A 26,296-nucleotide genomic window follows, 5' to 3' on the forward strand; every position below is an offset into this window, starting at 1 on the left:
TAAAAATAGAATCTGAAATTGCCTGGCTGTATTTCATTTTGCTGACAGCTTCTTTCCATTTCCAGTTCCCAGCTGGGTCTCCCGTCAATGTGACAGCTAAACCTTGTCTCCTACTACTCAGCATGGGGGTCACAGGTGCTTCCCCGTCATTTGTTTCCCCTGGTAGAAATGTGCTTTCCATGGTGGCCCGTGAACAGGTCCCAGCCTGACTCTGGGAATCATCTCGGAAGGGCAGTGGGCCTGGAGGCTGCCCATCACCATGATATCTAATGAGAAACAAAAAGTCAGACAAAAATTGATCTTGTGTGCTATGTGGTATCAGCACTAAAGAAACAAATGGGTCAGGCCTGCACTCGGAATCTTCCATTCCGCGTTTGTGTCACCACTGGAGGTTCACAGATCCCTGCAGGGGCTGCTGCTGCTTTGCACTTCCGAGCTGGAGACGGTGCAAGGTCAGGCTGGGAGGCTCCTGGCCCACTTTAGTCCATAAAATCTGCCCCTCAGTGATTCCCTTATTCCATGTAGCTCCCCTGGAACTTATTCTTCACACAGCAGGAAAGCAAAAAAAGAGGATGAACTGGACTCCTTGCCTCTCTTAGCTCATTTTACGCTGCCATCCACTCCCAGCCCCTCCGACCTTCTTTCTGCTTCTGGAATACGCTGGGTTCACTCTCACTTCAGCAGCTTCATATTGCAGATCTCTGTGCCCAAAAGAGGTTCTTGGTTCAGGTCTTAGCTCACACATCACCTCTTTAGAAGCCTCCCCTGACTGTCCAGTTTCAAGAAGGCAGCATGTCACTAGGGCACGACCTTGTTTTCTCCAAAGCACGGATTGCCCTCTAAAACACTCAACTAGTCACATGTTTCTTCTGGTTTCCCCGCTGGAATGTGAACTTCCAAAGACAGGGCCCCTGCCTGCCCTCTCTGCTATATCGCCAGCTCCTAGAACAGGGGAGGTGCTCAGTGAAAAGTGAGAAACTCTCCCCCAAACTGTTTTGGTGCTGAGTCACACCACTGTGTGTACTGCATGCCCTTTCTCCCTTCCTCAGCCCTTCACTGTTTGGTCTTTGAAGCCCTGGAGTCTCACAATACACCTTGAGCGTGAGCTCTAGGATTTCTGTGGGACTCATTGGAAGGTTCCTTGGGGGGTGGGGAGTGAGGTGCAGGGGTGGCAACTGAGCCTGGAGGGGGCAAGAGGAGGAGTCCTGAAGTCTGAGGAAGATCTAGAAGGCCGCTCTGCCTCTATCTCGCTGCCTGACCTTGAGCAAGTGACATCAATGAAATGTAGATTTTAATAAAATGTTAGAGAACTTCTGGCTCCCAAATCCTATTTTTGTCTCTTCAATGTTTACGTTGTGAGAAGTAGACAGAGTTGAGTTTTGGACCTGCAATTCTGGGGTCCAGATCCGAGACAGTGATGACTCTAGGCCAGAAGTTCTCAAACTTTAGTGTGCACTAGAGTCACCTGGAGGGCTGGTTAAAACTCAGATTGCCAGGCCCCACCTAGAGCTTTTCTAACAGGTTCCCAGGTGGGCTGAGCTGCTTGTCCAAATCTGCTGTGAGCTGCCTGGTCTGGGTGGTGATGGTCAGTGCAACTTGGATTTACACACTGCTTTGCCATTTACTAAGTGGTACAGGCACAGTTTTATTTGTTCCTCACAACAACCTTGAGAAGTGGATATTATCAACCCTGATTTACAGATGAGGAAACTGAGGTTTAGGGAGGGGAGTAATTTTTCTAAATAAAAAAAAATCAGCAAGCCTGACTCCACCTAACACTGCCAGCTGGCCCCTACCTGACCATCCTGGACAATAGTGATGGTTTGGAGGCTTTATGGACCCCAGAAAAGAATATTCTCCAGTTAATCCTTTCCTGTGGGTGTAGACCTATTGGGGGTGGGAACTTTTGATTAGGTTATTTCAATTGCGATGTGAAAACCCCACCCAATTCTAGGTGGGTCTTAATCCTCTTACTGGGGTCCTTTATATGAGGATACAACACAGAGAAGCTAAGATAAATTTAAGAGAAGCTCACAGAAGCTGCAAGAAGCTAAGAGAGACTGAAGCTAAGAAAGAGAAACACCCAGAGAAGTTTAGAGAAAGTCACAGAGAAGACAGAAGCTGAAGCAACGTAACCCAAGAGAGAAGGACCAGCAGATGTCACCATATGCCTTACTATATGACATACAGAGGAGCCCAAGCTTGCTGGCAGCCTGTCTTCAGAGAAGGTATCATCTTGTGGATGCTTTAACTGGGAACATTTTCATGGCTTTAGAACTATAAATTTGTAAGCTAATAAATCCCTATTGTTAAAAGCCAGTCCATTTCTGGTATATTGCATTCTGTCAGCTTTAGTAAACCAAAACAACATCCTCACCCTCAACACCAAGAGCCAAAAGGGCACCATGCCGTTCATCCAGAAGTCCTCATGACTCTGGCTTGAATTACTGAAGTCACCTCCTGAAGGGGTCTCTTTGCCTCCGATTCTCCCTCTTTCCCACAAAGAACATGTAACAGAAATTGAGAGCACAGGTTTTGGAGTAAGCGAAGGGATTTAAATTTCTGCTCTGCTTCTTGCCAGCTGTGTGATCCTGGACAAGTTATGTAACCTTTCTAAGCCACAGTTTTTCCATTTATAAAATGGGCATAACAGCGCCTCCTTCACAGAGATATAAGGATTCAGTGAGAATGTGGAAAATGAGTGTAGCACAGTGCTCTCACACTCAAACCATGAAAGCTGTTAGAGAGCAATCCTTTCTAAGGCTGCCAGATGAACTTCTTAAAACACAGATCTGATCAGAGCATTTTGTAGTTTACATAGTACTTTTTTTTTCACTTGTTTGATAGTTATAACAACCAAACTTAAAATTTCACTCCAGCTCCCCACACTGCTTGCATGTTCAAGCCCAAGATTCTTAACAAGACATGAAAAGCTCCCCAAGATCTAACCCCTGCCTCTGACCAAAGCTGCTCCTTGTGTTCTCGGCATGATGGCTGGCACTTAATAGGCGATCACAGATTTACCCAGCAAGGGGATGGGGCCCTGGGCTGTGCCATGCCTGGGCTGCCCTTATGTTCTCCTCTCATCCAGCAAATTCCTCCTCTTTTTTCAGGGCAGCCCAAATGTTCACCCCATGTTCATTCACTCAGTATTTATTGGCTGCCTCTATATGCCAGGAACTGTACAGGGCCAGGGCTACAGCGGTGAACAAGGGAGTCACTGCCTGAAATTAGGTGTTCTCCTGCTCCAACCAGCACCCCAGTTTATGGCGGCATTTATTGCACAGGACTAGTTGCTGGGACTGTTTAACCATCAGCCCCAATTCAACTGTAGATAAGCCCTGTGAGCAGAATTTAGCTTATTCATTCCTGTGCTTCGCGGGGCATGTATCAGGTACTCAGTATCTGTTAAATCAAGTCCAACAAGAAATTTATGCCTTTTCCTTGTATTTCACTTATCTGGTTATCCCTGACATCATAGCTATTTCTGATCTTCCCCAGTTTTACATCTTAAGTAGATACATCTAAAATGAAATAAGAATGTGCTTATTGAAAATAATTGTTTCAAAAATAACTACTTGCTTTGCAGGTTATTCACCCTACATGAGCTTCTGTATTCTGTAATTCCTGATCTAATTCCTTTAAAAAGAAAACAAATGTATTTTCAAGACTTCCCTTAGCGTCTTCACCTGCCCCCAATGAAAGGTGTATATTAAAAGCAGATGCCTACACGTTTTTCATTACTTAAAATACCAGACAACCGCAAATACAACTTCACCATTCTATACAAAAATGTACTTTTCAGTAAATCGCCACAGTGTTCACCATCTTTTCTTATTAAACTCAGTGGTAATGTCTTGTTTTCTCAGCACTGATGAACATTAGCTGTTTCCTGTAAGCACACTTCTCAGGACAGACTTCCTTAGGATGCTATTTCTTCTTGAACAAGTTCCTCCTGTCAGTTGTACACATTCCTCCTTAATCATATTAAACTAACACAATCTAAACCCACTTTAATGTCTCAGGCACTTAATGAATGCCATGTATCCTATTGGCCTGTGACATAAGGATGCCTTCAGTGATCACTTCGTGGAGCCTTGAACCGCACACTAACTGGCCCAAATGGCCATGTTTTTGTTACTGTTTTGATTTCTCCCTTTCCCTTAGCTTCCACGTCTCCTTGCTGTTAGATTGTGCTTATAACTTACTCTTACTGTACACACACTTATTGGAGACATAAGGGACAAGGCATATCTGTCTGATAAGGCAAAGCCTGTGAACAAATAGGACTTTGCCACTTATTAGTCGGTTTAAGGTTCAGTTCAGGATGGTCAAGGATGCTGGGGTCTGTTCTCTGAGTAAGTGGGGCATGGCTATCTATATCCTTTTCCCTACAAACAATAAATAGTAAGTACGAGCCTCCAAAGAGTATTTTCAGAAGCATGTTAATGAATTGCATCTAACACCTGACTTTGTTTATGCGAAGAACTCTAAATAGTTCAAGTTTCCTTGTGTATTAAAGTGGGCTTAATAGCTGTAACACTGACCCTCCAGATTTCAGTGGCTTAAAAGACTTTCTTTCCCATGTACAGTTTGAGTGTTTTGACAGGCAACTCTGCTATGCAGAGGCATTCAAGAACTCAGGTTCCTTCTCCCCATTGGTTCTGACAATCTCTGGGTGCTGTGCATTTATGTGCATGGTTGGGGCAAGGTCTTCTCACCTTCTTTGGGTTCCAGCAGGTGAGAAGGGGATAGACAAAGTAGAGGGGCCCACTCACTGTATTGTGGGTCATAATGGTTAAATTCGTGTCAAGTTGGACAGGTTTTGGTGTCCAGTTATTTGGTCAAGCAATCACTAGCCTAATTGTTACGGTGAGGACATTTCATAGATTTAAATCATGAGAAATTTGGTTGCAGCTTGGCTGATTACATCTATGATCAACTGAAGTGACTGCCATCAACGAGAGAAGTCTCATCCAATTAGCTAAAGGCCATAAAAGGAGAAGTGATGATTTCAGCAGTCAGAAGAGAGAATTTTCATCTCTACTTCAGCCTGCCAGCTTCTCTTGGGGAAATCATCAAAATCCTTCATTGGAGTTCCCAGCTTGTGGTCTGCCCTATGGAATTTGGACTTGCCCATCCCCATAGTTGCATGAGCCAATTCCTGTAAAAAAATCTTATAATATTTACATTATATATATACACATAAATATACATAAACATATCTACATATCGCCTATTGGTTCTGTCTCCCTGATTAAAACATGGGCCCTGGTCTGAAAATGGCATATATCCCTTCAACCTATGTCCCCTTGGTGAGAATTAGTTTCTTGGCTATATGTAACACAGCAAGTGGAGCTGGGAAATGTGGTTCCCTACTAGGCAACTACACGCTCAGTTACAGCTCTATGCTTATGGAACAGAACAGATTCTGATGGACCACTAGTAGTTGTCACCATTTAGTGAAAAAGTACTTTCATATTTCTATTTTATGGGAACACTGTAAAACTGCTACATAGTTATTTTATGCAAATCCAATAGGAAAAAAAATTCAGATTTACATAAAAATCTTAAGAGTTATATTTATTTTAGAACTGAAATGAAGAGATCATCTGGTCATTAGACAACTTGTGGCTGGCAGGAACTATTTCATAACTTGTTTTCCATCAGCCTGGACCAGAAGAGCAAGGTTTTTGTCTTGTCCATTGCTGGCCCCAGCAACTAGAACAGTTCTTGACACATGGGAGGTGACTAATAAGGTCTTGTTGAAAGAATAAATAGAGGAAACGAAAACATAGCAAAATGTAGTAATTTTAAATTATTTTTTGAATTTATCTCCCCTTTGTTGAGTTACCAAGAGTGGCAGGATAAATTTTGAGGTCTAATGAGAAGTTTCTTCCATGTTTATGTATAATGAATATCAAGTCTAAATGCTGGCCAATGTCCACAAGAAAGTTCGGTAAAGTTCATGAATGACACTTAATATTTATACTTCTATTCCAAAGGAAAAGCTAACATGGGTCTTCCCATGTTGTGCCTCAACCAGATATTTTTTAAACCAAAGCACTCTCTTTAGCTTGACTCCCAGATGTGAAAAGCACATCGTGTGACATTCAACACCTGTAAAATGTAAATGACTTTACCTGCAGAGTTAAATGGTCTCTGATCAAGGCCCAGGCTATTTTCTTCAAAGGCAAAATTAAAAATTCTTTTGCCACCATTAAGACAAAAGAATAATTCAGATTAAGACAGTCTCACCACCTGTAAACTAGAAATGAATTCTTGCTAAAGAATGGGAAATACAGTCTACCAAATATAACAGTAAACACTAAATAAACTCAATGACCTTTTTAAAAAAGATTATAAAATTGAATTTATTGAGTTTCACACAAGATGCACTTATAAAATTAGTACTGAATATCATTGTAACAGAAGAAATAAACATCATCCCGAACTCCCTACTGCATCTGCAAAGGAAATGAAAATCTTATGAAAATGACAACACAACAATTCAAGCTGAACTCAAAGATATATCCCAATCAAATTCTTGCTCTCCTCAGGGTTATGTTTGGCAAAGTTTTCACCAAACTATTCCCATTCACCAGGGACACTGATCCATTCGCTGATGAAAGAGAGGATGAATAAAACAATAATAATTCTAAAATGGGACTTCACTGAAACATACAAACAGCAATTAAAAGACTTTTCACTTTTAACTTAAAATACTTCCTGGTTTCACAAAAGCATTTCCATACAATTTCCTCTTTTACCTTATATGAATATCAATCTTCAGATTTCTTTAGTTAATGCAAAACATTAAAATTCACTTTTGTATTTCAATGAACAAGCCAAAGCATTAAGCTTGCTTTATATTTCACCCATGAAATAGACAACCTAAAATTTACTTTATCATATGCCTGAAACATTTGCACAAGAAGTGACCTTCAAAATCAAAACATCAAAGGAAATTACAGTTAACAGTAATGTCTTCTGGACAGTTCTGAAAACAGAAGTTGTAAAAATTTTATAAAAATTCAGAATGGTTTCTCAAGATAAAATGCAATGGAAAACATCCTGTCCCATGATGCAGGCCACAAACTAGTAATTAGACTGACATGGTATCTCAATTTCAAACAGAACCAAAAAGTGTTTTGGTTGCTGCCCCCACATCCATACACAACTTCCCACACCCAGCGCATCATCCAACACACCCACTGATTTTCACACAAGGTACTCTCCCCACACAGTCCTGACCCCACCCCAACAGACCTGCACCCCCAACGCAGACGTGCCACACAGAAAGATGTAATGTGTTTTATAAGACCAAGCAAGATGATGTTGCTCAATCTCCTTAAGACTATTTACTTTAAACTGTTATCTAAAAGACCCAACTAAAGTTGACACCTGTGAATTTTGCACACTAACAATTTTTCAGCCTATTCAACATCATATCCTTTTAGCTATAACAAGCAATTAGTTTTAAAGCGAAACCAGTTAATAATTCTTAAAGTTAACACTGCTCTGCTTTTACAGTATAAAACATGTCTTTTTGTAAGGGATTTTCTATCTTATCTGCTGCAATTAAACAACACACAACTCACAGTCGCTTTAAAGAGTAAACTGTAAAATTATGGAAAAATTTGCTGAGTGATGCATAACCTTCCTTAATTGATTTTTTAAAAAATAAACTAAGTGGCTTGGGGTCCTGTTTTGTTTTCCTATAAATGCTATTATGCATCACGTCATATTTAAGGTAGCCTTTTATTCTCATTAGTTCAGATACATCTTCAAGGATTACTCTGGTGATTAAGAATATTTATCTTGACTTATGTTTAATGAATTTTTTTTAATGCTTTTGGCAAATGAAGTCAAGTTTGAAAACTATCTATGAAAATAGTGAGACTGGAAAGGTAATGTCATGGTAAGAATTTCACAGTTTTCTAGGTATATCCTTATACTGAAGAAGCCTTGAGGCAAACTTGACGTTCTGGAAGCTCAGGCTGACAACGCAGAGGTGATGGACGGTCCTTCAGCTGGGTTCCCGAAGCGACGTGGTGGCTTTGCCACGAGGAGGGAGTTCCCACAATCCGCAAGAAGTTTCCCAGAGTCGGGCTGGAGGTCACTGCTATTCTTGATCTGACTTTCAACGAAACCACGTTACTGGAAGAAAGACCCTAATATCTGTTTGCCATTAATAATTTAAGTTTTTAAATAAATATTTAAGTGCCATTTTTAGCATCTGTCCACCCTGGCCACACAGGCTTTGCTGCTTAGTATCTTCAGCACATGCAGCCACAGAATTCAGTCAGTCAATTCGGTTTCCGCAAATTGTAAACCTGTCTATCTCTAACAAATCTTTCTTTGAGGATCTGTGTTTTAGTTCAGAATTTTCCTGTGTTATATCCTTCTCGTCACCATCTGGAGTTGTCAGAAACTGGTCAGAATTGCTTGTCACAAGTAATGGTATCACATTTTCCTTTTGATGAGTAGGCTGGCTAGTGACTGAAGCAGACGGGTTTTCTTCTGTGGAAAAATAGATATACTGAATTAGCAAAGGACTCCCCCTAGTTTATAATAAATATGAGCTTACCAATATAATGGTACTGCTAGTGTCCATTAGGCACACTGTAAGATAAAGCAAATGGTAACCAAACAGCACGCTGTATAAACAGACATAATATATAATGAAACCTGGAGGCTACATCATCTCTGTTAATCCAAAAATTTAAAAGCAAGGTTATTATGTGGATCACATCACATAAATACACCATCACACAATTTGACGGATCAGAACTATATAACAAAATCCCTCCTATACAACAAGTCCTAATATGACTGCTGCCAGACCTGAAAAATTAGCATTGGCTCCTGCATTCAGGACATCAGCGGGTGGTCGAAGTAGAATTTGATAGTTTCTACCTCTTATTTGAGGTATGAGACTTAGTTCAGCGTTACCCACTCCAGGGAGTCCAACTCAGGTAAAAACAAACAAAACCTCAAATGTTTATTTTAGGGGTTCCTCAGGGATCCTGGAGTCTGACCTTGGGACCCAACAATCTCTGAATCATACATTCAATCCCTGTAAGAGTACCGTCATTGAGGTAAAAACGATATACCATAAACTGCACATATTTACAGTGTATAACCTGATGAGATTTTACATCATCGTGATCTAGACAGTAATCACACCCCACCTCCGGGACCCCCCCCTCCTGCCCTCCCTGCTCCCCCACCCCCCACTGTTGTCTCTTTCTCTTAGAACACGATAAATATGATGCTTTGAGTCGGCCCCTTCTTTTCAGTCTCAAATCAGAGGCTGCCTGACTTGCAGTAGCCCTGGACGATCTCTCACCGTGTTCTGCTCAGGCATTCTTTCTAAATACAACTCTTATCGCATTGCTCCTGACTCAGTGGCCTTGTATTACAATTGAACCTAAAGGTTCCACCCCCTCAACTAGCCTGGAAGCTCCTGGAAGGTACAGTGTTAAAGGACCCTAGCACAGTAGAACACATACAGACCCACTATGAATTATCTAGTTAGTAGAAACAAATGCAACCTTCAAATTATTAATATTACTTATATGCTATTTAAAATGAAAAAAAATTTTTTTTCAAGCGAGTATACAAGTTTTTATTTTATTTTAGTTCCCCGCAAAGGCAGGCACGACGAGCAGGGCCCGCCCTCGACCCCTGCCCCCCCCCGTCAGGCTCACTCCCTGTGTCCTTCCACAGCAAACTCTGCCCTCTAGGACTACTAAGCTTCTAGCTCTCTGCAGGCTGGATCCTTTTTCATGATTTGTGACTTAACTCACGCTAATCCCTTTCCTGAAATGCCATTTCCATCCATCTTCACTGAGTATTTCTTCTCACCCCTCAAGATCTTCATTCCGGCCTCATCACCTCCAGGAAGAGCCCCTCTCCTGTCCTCTCCAAACCCCGGTGTGTAATTTTGCCCACCTCTGTTTGGATCATCCGCTCATGTGGGTCTCCCCTGTCAGTCTGGGACCACGACTTATTTACCTTTGTATCCCCAGCACTTCCGACCGTACCTGGCACACAGCTGGCTCCACACATTAAAAAAAAAACAACTATTTCAACTGAAAGATGTATGCATGAGTATCTGTGAAAAAAGAAATGCTATCTAATGACAAAAATTAAAGTCAGTTGTTCCAGTTCTTCCTCCAATTCTTCAGGCCAGGAGCCCTGGAGCCATCCTAAGTCCCTCTCTTTTCCTCACACTGCACAACCTGTTCATCAGAAAATCCTGTGTCTTCTAGATCTATCTGGGATCTGGCCTGCTCTCCCCACTGCCACCACCACCACCCTGCTCTGAGCCAGGCAGCCTCCTCCCTCACCTCTGCTTCCAGGCTCAACATTCTTAAGCCTATTTTCCTACCACGCTTGAGAATTAGCCTCTTAAAATGTAAACTGAATCATGTCACTCCTCTGCAATGGCTTCCGTCCTACTAGGAGTAAAAGCCCAGGTCCTGCAACATGACCCAGATCCCTCTCTGGCCCTTGCGCCCATTCTCCAGTCCCTTCCCCATCCTCGGTCCACTCCAGCCACCCTGGCCTCTGCTGCCGCCAACATGGCAAGGATGTTCACTACTGGACTTATCTCCCCCACCCCAGCCAGTCTGGACCGAGCTCCACGAGGGCAGAGACGTAGCCTATTTTTCTCCACTGTTGTATCCCCAGGACCTGGCAGGCAACAGGTACTCAGTAGTCACCTGCTGAACACTGAATGAATAAATGTAAAACTCAGATCACTGTACCAGGTGGATCTGTGATAAGATCTAAAATATAACAATAATTTAAAAAAAAAAAAACTCAAACTGAAACCAAATTTTTAAAGCACTGCTAAATGTTGACTCAATAGTGATCATTATTAAGTAGCATTCAGACAAATAATGAACTCTTCAGAATGCATGGAATATACATAACATACCTTGAGAAGGTTTACATTTGTTTTGTGATTTATTGGATGGTTTGCCGGGAGTGCTGGTTGGGGGAGGATTAAACAACTTTTCTTCCATTTTGGCTTCCTTCACATATTGGCACGATTTTCCCAAGAGCACAATGCTATTAAGTACTTTCAGGGATATCAACCTAAATCCAAAGCAAAACAAACAGCCACTGTTGTAATGAATCTAAAGATCGTGAATGCTGTCTTCTGCCATCTACTAAAGAGAAGCTGGAGGACTCTAGGGGAGAGAAGGGAACCCAGAATCAGAGGACCTGTGTTTCAGATGCAGAAGTTCCTTATGGAAAGCCCAAGCTTCCCGAGGCTTCTTTACCATGGAGGAAAAAGAGAATTTTGATAATTTCCATAGTTCTCTGTATAAGAACAAATTACACCACTAAAAAGTTTCTCCTGGTACTGAATTACTTAACATTACTTACAAAGCAAATACATTTAGAACATGCAGATGAATAAAAAAGAACATAATAAAAATAACTTGCAATTCCACACCCTAGTGATAATCATTTTGACATTTTGGTGTATCTTTCGGTCTTTTCTGCTAGGAGTATATATCCACTTGTATTTTTTACTGTACAGAAAAGGGGTCATGTGACACAGGCTATTTTACCAGGTAGTGGGGACGGGGGCTAAGAGCCAGAGTGTAGACTCTGGGGTCCAGGTGTCTGAGTTCCAATCCTGACTCCACTCTTTAGAAGCTGTGCGCACCTGGGCAAGTTATCTGACCAGTTACTCCACCAAGCAGATGATTCGTGTAAGGTGCTGAGAACAGTACTTGGCACACGGAAACATCACCCAATTTTATTTTACTTAACATATCATTAATATTTTGCCTTAGCAGTAAACACTCCTCAGTGACATTATTTTAAATGGCCCTATAATATTTCACTGTATGGGTTATAATATTACAAAAACCCAAAAAGCAAGGCCCAATTTCTGGATATTTAGGTTACTTCCAATAGTTTGCTTTTAATAAAAAGTTTGTGATTACAAAAAAAGTTATAGGTAAACCTGTATTTCCTTAAGGTAAATTCCTAGAGAGCTTAATAATTATATAAGTGGACTTTCTGGGCCAAAAGATACATATGTTTTTAAGAAGTGGATGGCTCTTTCTATGCCTGAGGTGAAATCCTGGAAATAACATGAAATTATGTCAGTGAAGGCAAGTCTGAGGAGGGGCTTGGCAGCAGGTTAAAGAAGCAAATAGGGTTTGCGTAACTGCCTCAGCCTTTCCATTCCAAGAGCTAAGAATGCAAACACCAAAGACCTCACATAGTCCCATGGCTGAAAGACTCCTGAATTTACCTGCAGCCCACCCTGCATGACACTCTCCCTCATTCCATCCTGATCTCCACGTGAACATCAGCTCACCCGAGAGGCTGCCCCCACCCTCATTCCCCAAATCCTTACACCACTTCAATTTTCTCTGTAACACTCAGTCAACTGTCACTTTTAATCTACCTGTTTTTCTGGTTGTTGTCTATTTTTCCCACTTGCATTTAAGTCCCCCGAAGGCAGGGGACTTGTCTGCTTTTCTGTTGGTCCCTAGACCACAACTGGCACAAGGCAGGAGCTTGCTGGGTCAACTGTTGCTTGCTCAGTGTGGGCACAGGCCAGCAAGCCTCCCCTCCACAGCTCAGCAGAAAGGTGGAGGCCGAGAGACTGAAATTGGGTGTGGTGGGGAAAAAAGGACAGCATTTTACATCAGGAAGTACAGCTGAATTCTGGTATGTTTTTTACTGAAGGGAGATTCTTGGGTTTAATGGAGCTAGTGAGTAAAAATGGCTTTGCGGACAAGGTGATTTTTAGAAAAAATTTTGAAGGAGGGAAAAGGGAGTTTGGGGATCACCCCAACATAATGATAATTGGGATAGACCAGTAAAGTGGAAAGGTCAGTGAGCAGGTCTGCCTGGCTGGACCATTCACACAGAGAAGTAATGAGAAGTGTGGGGAGAGGAGAGTGGGTGGAGGAAGCGAATGTCTGTGGAACTGGAAATAATTCAGATGAAAGGACACCCACTTTGGATGATTATGCACAGGCAATTATAACTAAACAAGGGTTTTCAGGTGCAGCACATACACGCTTCATTTTCTGCTTTATGTTAAAGAAAATCCCTAGAATAATTAGCTTGTTAAACAAAGGTGGGAGCAATTACAGCAGTACTACCAGATAACCAAGGCATGCAAGGAAGAATTGGAAGGCACAGTTTGAGAATCTGTAAGCAGAAAAGGGGGGGTCTCATGTTTTCCAATGGCAAAAAACTGAAAAAAGTAACACAGTGAAGCACTTCCATGCTCACTGAAATGGAAAACAGGATGCAGTCTAATCAGAACTGCACTGGGAACTGCCGAGAGAGAGGCCTTCCCTGAACACACCACGAAGGGCCAGTGCCCAAGACGGGGGCTGAAGGAGACAGGAAGTGCAGCCATGACCCTCGATGCTCTGTGCAGACAACGAGGGAGTTCACCTGCTCCTTCCACAGAAGCTTCCTAGGCACTGGGGAAAAACAAGGTTGAACGCACACTCACAACACACAAGTGCAACACCACAGATGTCTCTGGAAACCAGACTTCATTCTAAGGGAAGAATCTGCATGAATCGACTGCTGAAGTCACTACTGCTCTGCTGACTCTCTCCCCAGTTTTTCCCTCTTGAGATATTCAGTTCTGACCCCTCCCAGAGAATACCACTGTCTGGGCGTAACTCCTGATGTACCACACTGCAAGCGAGTGAGGGGTGAAAATTCCCTTTTTTCTTTCTTAGTGAGCAAATTTAAAGCAAGGCTGGGCTACTTTATCATAAATTCACATTTTGCGAAAGGAAAACTAACAATGGCACAAAAACCATTTTATGTTGCATGTACTGAATGTTAGTAAATGATTTCTTTGCAATTGTTTCTTAAGCTTTTTTTGACATAGCATTACTGTCTTTAATATGTGCTGTATTTTATTTGATATACAAAAATAATTTAATCCTATCTACATAGATAATACAAGGACATCATAAACAATAAATATAACTCAATATTCTGAGTATACCTAAAACACTATACTTACAAATGCAGATGACAAAAACATGACAGAATAATGCCATATTTTCCTTATGCTACAAATGGAACAAAATTATACAGGAGCAAAACAAATCCAACTGGTCTCTTGGTTTCCACTGTCTCCCATCCATTCTCCACGCTGCAGATTGTGCAGTCTTCACAAAGCCTCAGATCACACCAGCCCCTGCTCAAGCCCCTAAATGGCAACTCAACAGGCTGGAAGCACATCCAAGGTGGTGAGGTTTGCACGATCTGGTCCCTGCCAGCTTGCTGGCCATACCCCTCCCCATTCTCTACACTCACTGCTCTCTGAAAATGCTACATATTTCCTACCTTGGGGCCTCCGAACTCGCTGTTCCTTCTACGTGGCAGTAAATGCCTCCCCTAGGTGTTTAGGTTGCTTGAGCCTTTGTTTCATTGTAGTTCTCAGTTCACCTCCTCAGAACAGGCCTTCTTGGAGATCCCGATCTAGAGCTGCTTCCCAAATCACTCTCTATAGCTTTACTTACTATTTTCTTCATCCTGTTTATTACCATCTTAAATTGTTTTTGCTCTTTACCTGTTTACTGTCTGTCTCCCCAACCAGAATGTAAACTACATGAGCTTCAGGCAAAGTTCAACCAGTCACAGGCATGGAAACTACATTTCTGTATCACCTGTGGGTTTACAGGACATAGGGCTTCAAGATGCTAAATGATTAAATGTGACAAACATACTAGAAGTTCAATGATATTTTTAAACATCGAAAAAATGACTGATTGCAATAGCAGGCTTTTTTTTCAAGGTTTCCCTTATCTTTATAAAAATTGGCATTTATGGACTTCATGTTTTAACTGAGTGAAATTCCAGTGAAGATTTTCTAAAAAATCTATTTCACAATACACTGTTCATAAAAGAAATATAGGTGAAACTGGAATCCTAAGCAAAAAGGTTATTTAAGTAAATGATCCACTAAAGATTAATATAAAATACAAAGCACTATTAATACTATTACCAAATACAAGTGTACTTAATTTAACCATGATGTAACCAAGCAACAAAAACACTTGGAGTACATGCAGCTAAGGGTGGGAGCACTATGAGTTGGGTGGTCTTAAATTCCATGACGTCGTGCATTTATACTTTCCTCTTAACCAAAAATAGATTCAAGAATAATCTTACCCAAAATAGAAGAGTATGACACAGGCATAAGACAGGATTCCTTGCACTTTAATTGAGCTTGTTACCACTCTGATGAGCTAGCCAGAAACAAACCAAAATAACAAAATCACACAAAGAAAACACACAACCACAAAGTTATTAGTTAATATTTAAATATTTAAATAAAAGATCTCTCCATGCTGACTTTAACACTTTAGGCACACGACTGTGACTGCGGCCTCTGTCTAAAGCCAAGTGGGCAGTAACCGATCTGTGCATTCATACCAGAACCAGCCTGCCCATGAACCCTTCTGTGGTGGATCCGGGTTTGCTCAGGCCAATCTGGGGGGCCTGTGGCTGATGCCCCAGGTCCACTGCGCTGACTCAGAAGTCAGTCGCTACACCCAGGTTCATGAATGACACATGCAGGTGTACCTCATGGAGATGCAGATCAGCTGACTTTTAAATGAATAGTTATGCTGGAAAGTACAGATGAATTTGTCTTGCAATGTCTCCCTAACAGAGCCAGAAACATTTAATGGGCATTTCTCTTTATCCCTGCTCCTTTTTCCTTTGCTTTTGACTATACCCCCCAATAACTTGCAGGGAGCCCAGAGAAAGGGGAACCTTAAGAGATTTAAAAAAACTAAATACTAGTACAGAATTAGTGAAGGGTGGACAATTTCTGTGTCTTTTTGGAAAAGTATGGCTAAGTACCCATTTTCTTACCTATCTCACAGAAATAAAGGTGTAACAGCACTTATCCTTGGAATCCTGCTGAATAAATCTGATGGATCCTATGGAGGGGAGAAATGCTTATAGAGTCCAGGTGCAGCTGGGCCCATACATTAAGTTCTAGGGGCACTGCTATATGGAAATGGAAAATCAGGAAAAATGATTTGCCTTATCCAGTACCATCACGCTATCATTAAATGGAAGAGTCTACTAGGGTGCCTTAAAAAAGTGTCATAACATACAATTTAAAAGACATTTTAAATATGCTTTTAATAAAAGAACAATTGGGAGGAGGTTGAAGGAATGGACTGTCATGTACAACAGTTTCACTATTAAAAAAAATTGAACAATCTCTGTCAAAATCCCTAAAAGGGAAATGGAATGTTGTATAAATATTTGTGGTAAAAGTTAATGTGGCTCTAGGATTTTATTCATTAGTATGAAAAACAAACAAATTTATCATATTTAAGCTTAAATGACTTCATTATTATCTGGAGTAATATTAGCTAACCTGAAGACACATGAGCCCAAAGTCTAATTTCCATGAGACTTTAATACATTTCTTTTATTCTTTTAGATATGAGTTCATTTTAGGTCCTAAGGTTATTACCTTAGGAACATTAGGAATATTACTTAGAACGAAACACTGCAACCCTTATGTCTTAATTAAAGAATTAATTTAATTACTAAGGCCTCAGTATATTTCTCAAGGCCCCCAGCTATCTGCCAAAGCTATGATGCCACCATGAAGCTCTAAGAGCAAAGCACTACAAAAGGAAGCCCACTGAATTATCACATAATTAAATAATCCCCTTTGAAAATATAGGAGATTTTCCATAAGGGTTTTTGGCAATACAACTAGTCAAAGGAAAGCTATATTACTATATAACAAACAAGCAATTAATATAATTGAAAATATTTACAATGTAGTAATCGGGAGAGTCACATAAAATTTAAATAATATTAAACCTATTCATCAACCACTATTTAAAAAAAGCCAGGCAAGTTGTTTATGTAAAATAAACAGTTTGATGTAGGTTGGTATAACCTACATTTTCTTTATACTTTTCTTAGTTGTTTCCATGAGACTTTGCACCTTAGTAGAACTCTAGATGTCCTTTTGGCAAACAGATGGTTGGATCTTTTCTGACGTGAGCACAGGTAGTCAAGAAGAACATAATCAAATACAGGTGTAGACAGCAAATCTTCTTAATTAACATTATTACAGCTCTGATGTGGGCTAGTGACTATCTGCAAGGCTGTACTGAGCAAGTCATTAAAATAGTTCAAGCTGATGAAATTATTTCATAAATTTCAGTGCTATTTTTATTTTTAAAATAATGTGATATTTCCTGATAACAGCAGAAAATTTCATTGTAAAAATATTGAAAAATTAAAAAAAATTAGTAATTATAATGGAATCAGAATATTTCTTCATGTGGAGATACCATAATTTATTTAACCTATTTAGTTTGCTTCCAAAATTTCACTACCATATATGCCCCAGCAGTGCATATCCTTGCTGATAAATCATTATATGTCATTTGTAACTTATTTCCTGAGGATAAATCCTAGAACTGGAATTACTGGGTCAAAGCATAATCCTGTCAAATTCCTCTGCAAAATATTGGATTAACATATACTTCTATCAGCAGGCATTACAGTGACAATGTCAATGCTCACCACCAGGTACTGACATTAAATAGAAAAATCTTATCCTAATGAATAAGTGACAAAGAGTATTCTCTTGTTATGAAAGCCAGTATGTAAAAACAATTCCTTAATATCACTTATCCATCAGATGGCTCAAAAGCCAAAAGGATAAGGCCATATAAAAACAATAATTTTCTTCCATGTCATTTATTATTAATTTTTATATAAAGGCCTTTTGAAACAAACTTATTGATATTCCATTCCCATTTATTAATATTTTATAACTGTGGCTATCACTAACATAAAAAAGGAAAAAATGTAGACTTACTAAAACAGCTAGTGGGAGAGGAATAAACCCCATCCTCCGTGCAACAGAGTCGCTGTAATCAGTATACGCCTAGAAAGAGAAAGCAGAAAATAATTCAGACTTATGGGGTTTAAACAGCATTTTAAAAGTATACTCACTCATCACTAGCAAATGTTTTCAACAGGTAGGGCTATAACCAAGGAGAAGAGAACCTGGCACCTATTATGTAACTCAGAATCTGAGGTGAAGTCTAAATGTCCATAAGTAGCTCTAAATACAGTTACATTACTGTTACAGGCTGCAAAAATCATATACTACTTAATATGTTACAAATTATATTTAATTTGTAAACATTCAGTAGAGAATAGAGATAAGTAAAAGTTTAAGATTTTGTAGCTTTTCCTTAACTAATATTACACACTAACTAAACCACTGTACAGTTAATTTCATACAATGCCTTTCACATAATGCTCACATTTTTCTGTCGGCTGCTAACAAGGTCAAAAGCAAGGCTGGCTCTATATTCACTGTAGACCTAAAGACAATAAGAATGAAATATTAAGCAATATAGGGCAAATATATAATGTGTAAGTTTTTTGACTTTGTGGTAAGAATGATCTGTCTATGTAATTAACCAGGAACTAGGTACTGATCAAGTTGTTTCACCAAATTCAGACATCTGGGTAGAGTTTTTCTACTTGTTTTTGTATTGTTAAAGGTAAAACAGCCTCAATCAGCAACCCCAACCCTGAACGATTTACTTTCATAAACCTTTTAAAGTTTCTCTTTTCTAATTCAAAGAGGGATAAATATGTAATGATTATGATGATGAGAGTTCAGAATTTTTGGAAAAGTATATATTTTAAGTAAAATCATATATATGAAACAGTTAAAAAATTTGAAATACATGAACAGTTTAAAAATTATTATTACTGTGTATCTAACCATAGCAATGCCATCTTAGAAAAATGAATGCTAGGCAAGATACTAAACCTAGTAAGAGAATGTGATGGTTATGAAGGCATTTGTATGTCACCATTTCCACCAAAAACTGCACTAAATCTCTGAACCAAGACTATTAATTTTAACTTTAGATACTGAGAAAATGAACCTAAGGGAATTATTCTGTATCAAGGAAGCCCAGAGAGTAAAGACTGAAAGTGCTTCATAAGCACTTTACAAAATCCAAAACTGTATTTTACTAAAGTACATATTAAAGTGTGTTCAGAAACCCATTGTCAAATCATCATGTTGTAGCAGCAGCAGTTGGATTAGTTTTTAAATCTTTGCCTTTAAAATAAAACAGGAAGTATCATACTAAGACTATTTATTAAGAGTACAACCCAATAAAATTTATAAAAATGTTGAAACTAATATCCATTTCTGGATTTGGGGAAGAATGAGAAATACAAATGCTTTGCATACAAGGAGCCTAAAGCCACATATCTATTTCTAGAAATTCTACAGAGTATGTGGTTACAATATAAAATAAATCTTTTAAAGTTTCATCAAATACTTTCATCAGAAAATTGTTTCTTGTCTTCTAGCACTTGTCATGAATCTACTCATGACCTGAGGAAAAAAAATTCAAATTTTAGTGTATTTTAAAAACCCAGTAGGAAAGAAAAATTTTGATAATCAAAATTTTTAGAAACAATGTGATTTTTAAAACTTTAATAAGTAAATATGCTATGACAGTATGAACAATTTATAATGATCTCGAGTTAATGATACTCTGACCTGAACTACTGAGTTACTGGCTGATCTACACTTACCCAAAAATACGGAATTAGGACTGTATTTAATATTGAAATAAAATACTTTCAAGCAGTGAAATAATTTTTATAAGTTTAACAATCACAATTCTAACCTAAAACAGTAATCTTTTATCTTCCTATATACCATATACCTAAATTTATAATTCCACATTATAATACTAAAAGGTAGAAAAACTAAGCTGAAGTTAACTTTAAATACTGAATCGTTCATTAAAATACATACATCTGCAGTAATATCATTGAACTTGGTGATAAAGGCATGTTTTACAATATCCACAGCAATTTCTGATGCAATCACCATACAGACGTCTGGAAACAACACCCAAAGATGATCTATAAAGCACAGGGGAAAAATAAAGAGAGAGACAATTAAATCCATTCACACGAATGGAATCCATAATATCATGCCCTACCAGAGAAATCTGAAATTTCCACAGGACAAAACTATATTTTTAATGAATGATGACAGAATTATCATTCAATCAATTATAGTCTTTATCAAAAAAAGCCATATTTTATCAAGTTAAAGGATAATTCACTCAACAAATATTTATTCAGTACTTTCTAGAGGCAAGCGCTACTTCAGCTGGGGGCACGGTGATGGCCGAGACCCCGCTTCATGGAACCTGTGTACTGGTGGGATGACTGGGATTAGCTGGCTCTTTAAGAAACCCTTTAATTCTATAGCTGCCTCAGCGGGATGGCTAGTTGAAATGTGATGAATTCAACTGAGCAATTTTCTTCCTCTTTGATCACTATGATTTAAACATTAATCACTTATTTTACTGACACACAGATATAATTTCCTAATTTGCTCACCTTTTGCACATTGATTAAAATGTTAATTTGGTTTCAAGTATCTGATATAAAACACAAACAGATAATCTCCTAAGACCTTGAAAAAGGCCAAAGAGCGGGACAAAGCAAGGAAAAGATGGTTAGCAATGTTGGGAAGGACGCACGGCAGCTCATCAGGAGCTGAGCAGCTGGGGTGGGGTGGAAATGACGTGGCTGGGGCAACCACATGCCAACAACTCAAGACAGTTTTTGTATCTGACATCACGTGGAGGCTTTGGAAGTCAGATTGACCTCATTCAATGGTAAACCCTGCCACTTACTGTAATGTGACATGATCTTGGGCAAGTTTCTTAATTATTACAGTTCCAGCCTCCTCATCTATAAATAAGAATAATAAAAGTATCTAGTTCATTATTATGAGAATTAAATAAGATAAAGCTGTAAAGGGCATAGCAATGTGCCTGGCAGACAGTAAACACTAAATAAAGGACAGCTAGTATTATTTTTATGTTACTAATGAGCTTGGGAACTTAGGCCAAGTTTCCACAGATGGCATTTTTTAAAAGATTTAAAAAAAAAAGATGAAAGAACCACGAATTTGCAGAAAAAGAAAGTGTTCTTTTTATACTGCCTGCCAAGATAATTTGTTGAAAGTCACAGCATATCCAGTACAAATGAGAATATGACTTCAAAAATCTACTTATCTGGAGGCTTATGGATCATTTGTCCTTTGACATAACAACCCTTATTTGGGATTGCTGATCCCACATGGGCTCCATATCCACACAGACCCACTCAGTTACAAACAAATAAAACTAAGCTTCATCAGAAGAATCCAGGTATACAAAGACTCTAGATGTGTGTGAAGGGGGGGTTGCCCATCACAAGTTTAGTAGTCTTTGGATCTATTGAGATTAGAACTCATGCCATCCTCAGATATGTTTCTTGGTCTTATGGTTTTTATAAGAAAATAACTCTGGAAATATATTTCCAAGACAGTACGTCTCATTTCATATTTCTTTCTGATTCTTCACAGTTACCTGAAAATCAGCAATGAACCAAAATAAATTAACTAGAAGTTACTAAATGCCTGGAACATGCATGGTAGAGGCAATAAAGGAAATAGAAAACAAAATTTTTTCCCGTAAGAACAGGTTGGTACAAAAATGTTAGACACATAAAGCCTTCAAAAATCCCCTGTGATACTCGGGAGTGTTATGTGATACTTTGGCAGTGGTTATTTCCCATCTAGCTCACTGCAGCATTTAGCAGACTGCATGAGAGTTACCAGTCTGCTGTCCTTTTAGTCTGTGAGTCCTTCAAATGTCTCAGTACTTTTTACATTTACCACGGTGCTGCACCTTGCACCTGGCACAGCGGATACGCAGTGAATGCCTGCCAACTGAATGGATGATGAAAACTCGTGGAATCGCCAAAACCTTCTGCCAGTAGACAGTCTCTTGCAAGTCTTGATTCAAAGATGCATATAAGTGCTGATTCAAGGCATTGCTAAGCCTGCGGAGTGGACACCATGAGCAAGGCTCATCTGCCTGAGTTGAAAAAATTTATGGACAAGAAGTTATCACTGAAATTAAATGGTGGCAGACATGTCCAGGGAATATTGCAGGGATTTGATCCCTTTATGAATCTTGCGATCCATGAATATGTGGAGATGGCAACTAGTGGGCAACAGAACAATATTGAAATAGTGGTAATACAAGGAAATAGTATCATGTTAGAAGCCTTGGAATGAGTATAAAGCATGGCTGTGTTCAGTAGAGAAATCAATTGTTTCCATATGTCCCCTCCCACAAAAGCCTTTTCTACTTGTGATGTAATAATTGGATCATGTACATTCTTCTTATTAAAACTTTTTGTTAAACTCCTGTTAAAAAAAAATGCATATAGGCAACAAAACTAACTGCTTTATATTATCTTTATTTATCTCTATTAAAAATGTTAACTAATGGGCAGAAGACAAACACGTCAGGAAAAACCAAGGCTCATCTGGTCAACTCCTAAAATGAAAAGACCTAAGTGTAGAACACCATACTACTCTATAGTTTAAAAAAAAACACAAAACAACTATCAGAGGAGCTTAGACACTGCAGTGCTCTGCAGGGTACACTCCCCAATGAGCACATTGTTCTAGAGAGGCTGTGAGGTTTATGGGAAATGACAGGCCAAAGTCTATTTCACATGATATAGTATCTTACCATGCTGCTGAGAGAACACTCAACCCATTCTATTCCAACAGGCATTTCAAATACCCAGGAACAGCAAAGTCTTCTGAAGTCTTCAGCAGTACTCATTTTATTCTATATAAAAGAATGATTTTTGGTTCAAGAGTAAAATTGCAAGACATTGTATTTGTTGAGAGTTAGTTACCTGGATTCCAAGAAAACTGTTCCATGTTTCTTAGACATACTATTAGCAAAAGCACATAATTTGTGAATCGTTCCTTAATATCTGAAAACAAAAACAAAAACAAAAAAAAAAACAGCTACATATAAATACCACAGTGCCTTCATAACAATTCTTTCCTTTAGTCGGAAAGTAATGGAATTATTCTATTATGTATAAAATGTCCATAAAATAAATATATCATTGCATATAAAGGATATGCTACATTGGCAAGCCATTGACTTCTTCAGTCAACATAATTCCAGTATAGAAATTCTAGTTTTCAATAAGTCGGCTCCAATTGGATCATTAGATTCCTCCAATGGCCTTTGAAGAAATATGAGAACTGTTTTCATATTACAGAAGCAGAAAAAAATAGAAGCAGAGAATAAAATAGAAGACTGAGCAATAAAGAACCTTTGCATCCTAAACTAGTTACAATCTGGTAAACAGTAAATACATAACAGGCATTGACCTGATGCATCCTTTTTCTGAGAAAGAACGGGCATTACAAGAGCATTTCTGAGTACATATATAATTTAGGGGAAAAAATGTCTTAAGTTAGATTACATAATGATATTTTACTACAATAAGTTAATAACTACATACTCTGAGCAAAAGTGTAGATTGAATTAATTTTTTAAGAAAGCAGATAATTGAGTTCCCACTACAGGCCTATTTACACATTTCACTTCTTAAGCTGTTACTTTCTTGGAGTCTTTGATACTATGTAATTGAAATGGAATGAGTGACATCATCAACATGACATAAGACATCCCCTGAAAAAGCAATCCCAGAGATTTAGTGACTAAAAGGATAAATCCAACTTAGAACTTTGGAGGACGGTAGAGAATGGAGAATGACTCCACAAATGCTGAATTGAAGAAACAGAAAAATCACAGGTAGGAGAATTCCATCCCGGACAGCCAGTCTCCTCCCCTCCCCTCACTTGGTCCTGAGCAGCTTGGGGTCACACAGAGGCAGCCTGGCCTGGGCCCCTCCCACCACAGGGAGAGACTGTAGAGTGACTCACAGCAGCGAGTTAGTACCCCACACTTATCCAGGCACAGGGACCCAAGTCCCAAGAGACCCAGGGCAGAACCCAAGCCACTGAGGAGGGCTGTACAGGAAAGGGCCCGTAGGGCCAAAACAAAAAAAAAAGAGACAGAGGCAGAGACTGCAGTAGAAAAGCTGGCAAGAACTGCTCTGCCCTCACTCAGTTGAGACTCGGTCACCTGGACTACCTAAAAACAGACTTTTCTGAAGGGACCCACCTTTCTGGATGGACCCAATCTGGCTTCCCGGGGAGGATCCTCTAATGGGGAAGAAAACAGAGGAAAAACCTCACAGGAAAAAGAAGGGGGTGGGGGTGTTAAACTGAACAGCTGTAAGATAGCATGAGTCCCAGAACTGAAAAGTGTATGGCAAACAGGCCACTGACTGAGGGAAAGAATTTAAACAAATCACAGGAGCTGGGGAGACAAGTCTGCACAAACACAGAGACCAAATCGTGAATCCCGAAGAAGGAACAGAGGAAAGGAAGCTGTCTCCTGGAGGTGAAACAACTGCACAAAAAGTGTAATCTTAAAAATTTCACCACATATCCAGGGCAAGAATCAGATGAAGAAGAGCTGAGAAAATCTGCACAAACACGGACTATTCTAAAGGTCTAGAATAAGTTAGACCAAGAGCCAAAGATTGGCCTTGACACAAAGCCAATTAACAATGGTAACTCCAGAGTTAACTGATCAAGATAATCAGATGCCTAGACATCAGCAAAAAATTACAGCCATACTAAGAAACAGGAGGATGTGGCTCAGACAAGGGAACAAATTGAAACTTCAGAAGAGACTCAGAAGTTGGAACATCTAAAAGATGTTCAAACAAATCTCCTAAATCAGTTCAAGGAGATAAAGGAAAATATGCATAAAAAGATGAAGGACATTAAGAAGTCATAATTCTGTATTTCACAGCTGAAAGTTGGATTACTTTCTCTGTTTCAGTTTCCACATCTAAAAAATGGAATAATATCATTTGCTTCAGAGAAATTTCTAGATTAATGAGAAACTTTTGGGAAGTACAGTAAGGTGCTATACAAATAAATGTTAGCTGTTTTTATTATCTTAAACATTCTGAGATTACAGTAATCAGTGATAATAAAGAAGTCTAGTAAAGATACAGTAAGAGAAAACACAGCTGAAGTGAAATACATAGTGCACTACAGGAAATGTGACAGTTTCGGAATAAATTGCAAGATATTATTTCATGGAGCTGCAAGCAGAATTGAATTGTACCTACCGCTATTTGACATTTGAAAGAGATTGTTCTTTTCAAACTTCTTGAAAACACTTCCTTTAATTTCAACAAACTGAAATAGTAAACAGAATTATCGTCTTTACAACAGTTTTAAAATGGACATGTTACATAAGAAATTTAACTCTTCCTGGGGAATAATTAACATACAGAACAAAGAATTTTATTCTATTCAGGGTATCACCACTAAAATGCCTGTATCAAAAATGTGAAATAAAATCTCATACTTACATTATTAGACATCATGATAGTAAGCAATGACTTGTTGTGTGAATTAAATGCTACATTGAGAGTTGTTGCTTGAACCATTATAAGAATCGCATGTAAAACTATCAGTAAGTGATGTTAAGGCAAAAACTTAGGTCTTTTCATATTATATTAAGAGATAATATTATAAAAATTTTGAAATTTAATAATGGGGGAAATGATGACTATGTTTTTAAAATCAAGTCTTATGTAAAGTATTTTATTATCTTCATGATTTCCCTATTAGCTATGGTTGATATAAATCTGACAGAATAAAATGTATACTATCCATGTGAAACAAACATAAGTAGAAATTAACCTTTGTGCATCTGTTTATTTAGACTGCAAGTACCAACAGAATAGAGGTTGTCTTAAAATCTTTTGGTACCTTTGGTACTTGGCAAAGTGTTTGGGAAATATGGCTTCCAAAAAAGGTTGTCAAATAAATGGAATACACTATGAAAATTCTGAAAGAAGTGATTGAGAAATACTCTGCAAAAACAGAATTTGCTTTCTGAAGAGGAAAATAAAAACTAGTATTATTCTGGAAGTGATTTTCCTCTCTGGTTGTTCAACAAATATGGAATATAAGAATAAAAAATGCCTATTAATTACCACTTTCTCATATGTTGTTTTTGAGGACATCTACAAGTTGCAGCATTATATTCATATAAAACATGGAAGTGTTGATTTATATAGAATAGTAACTTATACTCCATTATATCTAAACAAGCTTTCATTCTCACAGAAATCTTTCCACTAATCCCTTAACTTCCTAAGTATAATCAAATTTCTCTCAAGTGTCACTCTTTCGGAAACATTAAGAAAAAAACACATATGACAAGTTTCTGTAAATGAGCTCTGACTTCATGTGTGAATATATGAGTATGGA

General features: G+C 38.7%; 2 protein-coding genes across 4 annotated transcripts in view; one reads left to right on the forward strand and one right to left on the reverse strand.

The window, feature by feature from the left end:
• Positions 1-6,342: 6,342 nt before the first annotated feature.
• The window catches only part of TAPT1 (transmembrane anterior posterior transformation 1), a 51,520-nt gene continuing 31,566 nt past the window's right edge, over positions 6,343-26,296 (reverse strand). For 2 of the 3 annotated variants that reach the window (XM_037829438.1, XM_037829440.1), the window contains exons 6-14: positions 25,390-25,487; positions 25,144-25,213; positions 22,831-22,911; positions 19,868-19,977; positions 18,342-18,401; positions 17,888-17,956; positions 15,193-15,269; positions 10,949-11,109; positions 6,343-8,523 (exon numbers count right to left, since the gene is read on the reverse strand). In XM_037829438.1, the coding sequence (XP_037685366.1) occupies positions 8,306-8,523; positions 10,949-11,109; positions 15,193-15,269; positions 17,888-17,956; positions 18,342-18,401; positions 19,868-19,977; positions 22,831-22,911; positions 25,144-25,213; positions 25,390-25,487 (944 nt within the window). In that variant the 3' untranslated portion in view covers positions 6,343-8,305. The remainder of the gene's footprint in view (positions 8,524-10,948; positions 11,110-15,192; positions 15,270-17,887; positions 17,957-18,341; positions 18,402-19,867; positions 19,978-22,830; positions 22,912-25,143; positions 25,214-25,389; positions 25,488-26,296) is intronic. The other variant, XM_037829439.1, reaches the window with a different exon arrangement.
• On the forward strand, positions 21,974-22,195 carry LOC119529246 (small nuclear ribonucleoprotein G-like). The gene has a single exon (XM_037829441.1). The coding sequence runs from the start codon at positions 21,974-21,976 to the stop codon at positions 22,193-22,195; it is 222 nt and encodes a 73-aa protein (XP_037685369.1).

The sequence above is a fragment of the Choloepus didactylus genome, chromosome 3 (genome assembly GCF_015220235.1).
Source record: "Choloepus didactylus isolate mChoDid1 chromosome 3, mChoDid1.pri, whole genome shotgun sequence".
In the NCBI taxonomy this organism is placed as follows: domain Eukaryota; kingdom Metazoa; phylum Chordata; class Mammalia; order Pilosa; family Megalonychidae; genus Choloepus; species Choloepus didactylus.

Bases quoted from the DNA above. Each gene is read 5' to 3' on its own strand.
- LOC119529246 (XM_037829441.1), top strand. From the start codon at position 21,974: ATGAGCAAGGCTCATCTGCCTGAGTTGAAAAAATTTATGGACAAGAAG.